At 44.1% G+C, this 6,000-nt stretch overlaps 1 protein-coding gene and 1 non-coding gene across 2 annotated transcripts; one reads left to right on the top strand and one right to left on the bottom strand.

Annotated features, from left to right (window-relative positions):
* Positions 1–2,032: 2,032 nt before the first annotated feature.
* Positions 2,033–2,128, bottom strand: Trnam-cau (transfer RNA methionine (anticodon CAU)). Its single transcript has 2 exons — positions 2,092–2,128; positions 2,033–2,068 (listed from the first exon to the last, which is right to left on the bottom strand). It is a non-coding gene; the product is annotated as a tRNA-Met (tRNA).
* Positions 2,129–4,700: 2,572 nt separating this feature from the next.
* Positions 4,701–5,078, top strand: LOC139451974 (uncharacterized). The gene has a single exon (XM_071233255.1). It carries the CDS (start codon positions 4,701–4,703, stop codon positions 5,076–5,078), a length of 378 nt encoding a protein of 125 aa, XP_071089356.1.
* Positions 5,079–6,000: the final 922 nt, after the last annotated feature.

A 6,000-nucleotide genomic window follows, 5' to 3' on the forward strand; every position in this document is an offset into this window, starting at 1 on the left:
AAGTGTCACCCGATCATTCTAATTTCCGAGGGGACACGGGTGGCTCAGTCGTCTAAGGCGCCGCAATTCACTGTGCAGAGTTGCGTCCCTTGGGAACACCAGAAACCTATGATTGTGGTTTGGACTCCCGGTCCGCCCCGATTATGTTTCTGGGTTTGTCAGCACCATACCCGTGCTCGTGGGTTTCACCGAAATGGTAAGAGTCTGAGACCTGCATCACTTCGGGCTTTCCTCCCACATTAAGCTGGCACGCCTTGATATAACTGGAATAATGTTAAAAGCGGCGTTAAACCCAACGAAATTTTCACGTATGTTACATATTTGTTCTCAGCCCTTTAACGACGTCAAAAATGACAAGTCCACATGTGAGAACAAGAGCAAAATGGCTGTTGCGGCGTTGAGCAGTCCGTTAAGATTTACTAAATGTGTACACTCTTCGCTCGTAGTACAGTGAGGGAACGCTATAGTACAGTCTGGAAAAGCCATAGTACAGTGAGGGAACGCTACAATACAGCGAGGGACCGATACAGTACAGTGAGGGAACGCTACAATACAGCGAGGGACCGATACAGTACAGTGAGGGAACGCTACAATACAGCGAGGGACCGATACAGTAAAGTGAGGGAACGCTACAATACAGCGAGGGACCGATACAGTACAGTGAGGGAACGCTACAATACAGCGAGGGACCGATACAGTACAGTGAGGGGACGCTACAATACAGCGAGGGACCGATACAGTACAGTGAGGGAACGCTACAATACAGCGAGGGACCGATACAGTACAGTGAGGGGACGCTACAATACAGCGAGGGACCGATACAGTACAGTGAGGGAACGCTAAAGCACAGAATACTTCGTTACAGGTTCTACTACACCAAATCAGTTCCAGTTTGGACAGTGCAGATCGAGAGATATCTGCAGGCTGTGATTGGAGGATATTCTGTAAGATTTTTCTGTCTTTCAAATGTACATCCATCCAGTTATTAAAACTGACCATGTTTTTCTATATTTAGTACTGTCTTTTTCAACATGATGACTTATGCTGAATGTGACCACAGCTATTTTCAAGTAGGTGACGTTTGGTGCGAAACTGGGGGTGTTGTGTTTAGCTTCCGGTACTCGGAAAAGGAGCTGACTAAGCTAGTCATTTTTAATTTTTTTTTATTGCTGCTCTAAGGCCAAACTGTGCACACACGTACAGGCAATAGCTGTTGAAAGCTTAGTTATTTTAAAAAAAATATATAACGTTACTATAGAAGTCTATGGGAAAACATTTGGTTGTGTGTAACCTGTAGTCCCATTGATCAGTGAGGAACGCTAAAGAAAACAGACGCTATAGTACAATGAGGGAACACTGTGGGCGAGGAAGGAAAGCTTGAAAAAGGTGATGATTGATTGACTTTAGTTTAAGGGAGATGAGGTAGGTTAGGTCACATTTGGCGAATGTGGTTAATGTGTTGACACGGCTAAATACACAAATACACACACAATAACAACAATGTCGGTGGCACGTGAATAAGAAAATGAAAAAAATAAAGATATATTTCAGTAAGGGCACATAATTAAATCATGTGATCCGTATGAAGATTTGGATCAGGTTGGCAAGTTAATTTGATTCAGTGTTCACAGGCCGATTACAAGGAAGCATTCATAAAGACAGAGGGTTTGGAGAGTAGTTCGGAGATCTGTGACGTAGAACAACTCCTTGGGCGTCTCTGCGCGTTGCTCCTTGTACGCCCCCTGCGCGTGGCTAGATATACATCAAGGATAGTTCCTCTCTCTCCCGTTCAGGATCACCATGATTACCGTCAGCTGGATCAAAATGATTATTCAAATGGTGAATGGTGAAGTTTACATATATCAGAACATAGTCTGGTATACGGTTTAATATTTATATCACTGCGAAGTTTAATATAGTGAAACGTTATGCTGTATTAATAAATCATCACAGTTATATTTTTGTTACCGTTGGGAACCGTCAAAATGTAAACACTGGCAAATATTGACAAAGAAGAAAAAATAAAAAGAGATGCCCCGGGTGAGGATCGAACTCACGACCTTCAGATTGCTCTGACTCGATCGAATTGATTATGAGACTGACGCGCTACCTACTGCGCTACCGAGGCCTGCGAATGGAGTGGAAATTTATATAACTCAACCTTAAAAAAATGGCTTTGTAACATCCTACAACTTTGAGTTCCGATATTAGAATATCTTTTGTCGTTATCTGCTACATCATTGTGCATCTTAAAATAGCGCCGCTGTTGTTATCGGAGGCCAACGCAGATACCACCAGATGTGAGCCCAGTCGACAGTGTGTGACGATCGTCGCCTTCCGTGGCGGTTCACGGAATGCACCGAACTTCCACGAGCAGGCAAATTTTCCTCCATCTGGTTCTACAATTGATATGCGCAGCTAGATATGAGCGTTTAGCTATATGCACCGTACAGACAAGAACCTCGTCCATATTCTCCTCACAGCTTCATATTGTTCACATTTCGAGTTGAGTTTATCACAGGCACACGAAGCTTCGGTGGCGCAGAACAACAAACAGACTGGCCTGTGAAATTGTACTCTTTTGCAAAGTTTATGTTATTTTAAATCAAGTGACATAAAATCCGAGGTACATTGAAAGGATTAAACCTATAACAGGTCTTGAAAACATATCTTCTAACTCAAACACAGTGACTAAAATAATTATTAATGAAAGCCAGAGGTTGTTGATAGAGCTAAAGCAAAAATTATATTAGTGTTTAATCTGAAGATGCTTTTCCTAAAATATTTAAAGGCTTTTTATTTATCGGGGCTGAAAAGTTTTGAGACTACTCTCAGACACGGTGAAAGTTTAGTCGTTTTCGTTTTGCTGAGACTTCGATACACCAAGCAAGGGAACAAGGACAATTTGGTAAGTTTATCTGTTATTCCAAAAAGAGAGATTTGTGACTGAAGTTCTCCGGAGTACCGAATCTGCTGCATATTATTGATTCTTCATAACAAGATATTGGAGTCCTCGTGGTCCATATGTCCAATACACGTATATATTACATAATTCGTTTGCTGATCTCACACTATTGATGTAATTTATTCAATGATATGTGATACAAATTACACAAAATATTTTTATTTACATAAATGTCCCTTCAGATACAAAGCAAGACGTTTGACGGTTGAAGGTGTTATATGTATTTGCTACGTATTTGTTTGTTTGTTGTTTAACGCCGCACTCAGCAATATTCCAGCTATATGACGGTGGTCTGTAAATAATCGAGTCTGGATCAGACAATCAGGTGATTGATATCATGAGCAGGGTCCAGACTCGATTATTTACAGACCGCCGTCAAAAAGCTGGAATATTCCTGAGTGCGGCGTTAAACAACAAACACACATCATGCCACGGGGTCCTTATGTCCTTAAAAAACAACAACAAAACAAAACAAAACAAAACATGACTTCGCAGCCATTCCGGTGCCCATACAGCCACGTGGCATACAGCCGTATGCGCAGAGCTGTTGCACAGAACAGGTGATGACGCCTAGGTGGCGAACCAACCGTCACCATGGCAACACGTGAATGACACCTCTTAAAATTTGATAGCCTTTGATAAGAATGGCAATGATACAGTTTCCTCCTTGGTACAAAGCTCATGATGACTGAGTACGGTAATGTAAGCAGGTTAAAACGAGTCATTCCATTGTCTTGCCGAGCGTTAATACATTATTAACGAAGTAAACTGTAGTTCGAATACTTTACCACTTGTGTGGTTTGGTCTTGCGGCAAGGGCTCAATAAAAACCTTACCTAACTCTTTTAACTGAGTCGGGCTGTTGAGGCGTGTTGTGGTGGTTGCCATGGTAGCAAGGGGCGCGACCTGGTTGTGTTGGTAGGCGGGGTACGGCCGGTTGCTTCTTACGGCCCACGTGTCGGACATCTAAAGGTCATCAGGTGCATATCAAAATCACTTTAGCCGAAATACATCCGTTAACACCTCTTGGGAATTAAGATAACGAGAGGTTTGACAGGAATATATTGATTCTAAACATTTTCAATAAATATTTTATGCCTGGTAGGTAAACTGAAAAAAATGCGAAATTGAAAAATATATATAATTTAAAGATAAGTTATATACACTCATTAGCTGCGACGCGATAATGGTAGGGTACTCAAAGTAGTATTGAGACTTACTGTGTGTAAAGTATAGCACGATTTGTGCCAATTCAAGAATATGTACTGGGAGTTGTGTGAGTTTGTGAATATGATTTTACGTCGCTTTTAGCAATGTTCCAGCAATATTACACAGGGTGATACAATAAATGGACTTCACACATTGTACCAATGCATATGTGGAATCGAACACGTCTTTGGCCAACGCACTATCCACTAGGATACCTAACCGTCCGAATTAAGTAGTAAGTGGTTCTGTTAACGGCGTTATTACGGACGGAACCCTTGCCACTGAAATCGTCAGCATTATCAAAGTCCTGTATTAACAAATAGTGCAGACTTACATATGTATTCAGTAAACATCTGGACACTCCCAGCAGCACTCGACCAGAGGGAGGAATTTCCAGAATAGCGAGGGTTCATTATGTCTTACGTCTGATAAAGTGATAAACATCTCGGGGCGGTTTATTGGGACTGTTTTCCTGCTCCAGCAACAATATGGAAACAATTATCTTAACGTCTTAAACCTACACAAAGATGATTACAGCAATCGCCAAGCCCCACCCCACCACAACTATCACCCCGCCAAGCCTCACCCCACCACAACCATCACACTGCCAAGCCCGTCCCACCACAACCATCATCCCACCACAACCATCACCCCGCCACAACCATCATCCCGCCACAACCATCACACTGCCAAGCCCGTTCCACCACAACCATCACCCCACCACAACCATCACCCCACCAAGCCTCACCCCACCTCAACTATCACCCTACCAAGCCCCACCCCACCAAGCCTCACCCCACCACAACTATCACCCCGCCAAGCCCCACCCCACCACAACCATCACCCCGCCAAGCCTCATCCCACCACAACCATCACCCCACCCCGCCAAGCCACCACCCTGCTAAGCCCTACCCCACCACAACCATCACCCCAGCCAAGCCTCAACCCGACACAACCATCACCCCGCCAAGCCTCACCCTACCATCAAGCCTCACCCCGCCAAGCCTCACCCTACCATCAAGCTCCACCCACCTGGCTCCCTGTACTCTGTGACCCACTGGACAGGTCACCTCGCCGTAATGACCGTTTCTCCCTCAGACGGCGCAGAGCCTGACGCACCTGATACAGAACCAGCATTGTTGATATTGTGAATGTTCTACAGTTGATGAAGGATGATATGTACACTGCATCTGTTTACCAACTACTTAAATATAATTACTCACCGAACCATAGAAACATACAGAGAAGTACACTCTTCAAAAAAAGAAACGCACAGGCAGTATGTAGTTCATTGAACCTGACTACACAAAAAAATCCGGTATATAAATTTGAAACATATCATTGGAAAATATTGGTGGCCTGATATTCGACAAACGGTGCGTCAAAACGGAGCCATTGTCGATTTGCAATGTCTTAAACGGCATTGTTTTCAAAAATGTCATGGAGGTAAACAGTAAAGCAAAATGCATGTGCAAGTTATGGCATTCGTAACTCGTGGTAGTGGCTATAAAAAGCGAAAAGTTCGAAAATGCCGAGACTCTGCGCTGCCGATCGGAACATCGTCATAGGACGTATCCAAAGAGGGGAATCGCAGTCTTCTGTTGCACGCCACTTCAACGTCCACCACGGCACCATTTGCCGCCTTTGGGACCGATACACACAGGTCAATTCCACTGCAGACCGTCCGAGAACCGGCCGACCAAGGGTGACCACCCCTGCACAGGATCGCTACATTCGACTGTTCCACCTACGTCATCGCAATGCCACAGCTACGGAGACTGCAGGACGCATCCCTAGTTTGAGGAGGACATCGGACCAGACTGTCAG

The sequence above is a fragment of the Haliotis cracherodii genome, unplaced genomic scaffold (assembly GCF_022045235.1).
Source record: "Haliotis cracherodii isolate W230 unplaced genomic scaffold, xgHalCrac1.p SCAF_9, whole genome shotgun sequence".
NCBI classification, from domain to species: domain Eukaryota; kingdom Metazoa; phylum Mollusca; class Gastropoda; order Lepetellida; family Haliotidae; genus Haliotis; species Haliotis cracherodii.

What these genes read in the sequence shown, in the direction of transcription:
- LOC139451974 (XM_071233255.1), top strand. Translation starts at nt 4,701, where the DNA reads ATGATTACAGCAATCGCCAAGCCCCACCCCACCACAACTATCACCCCG.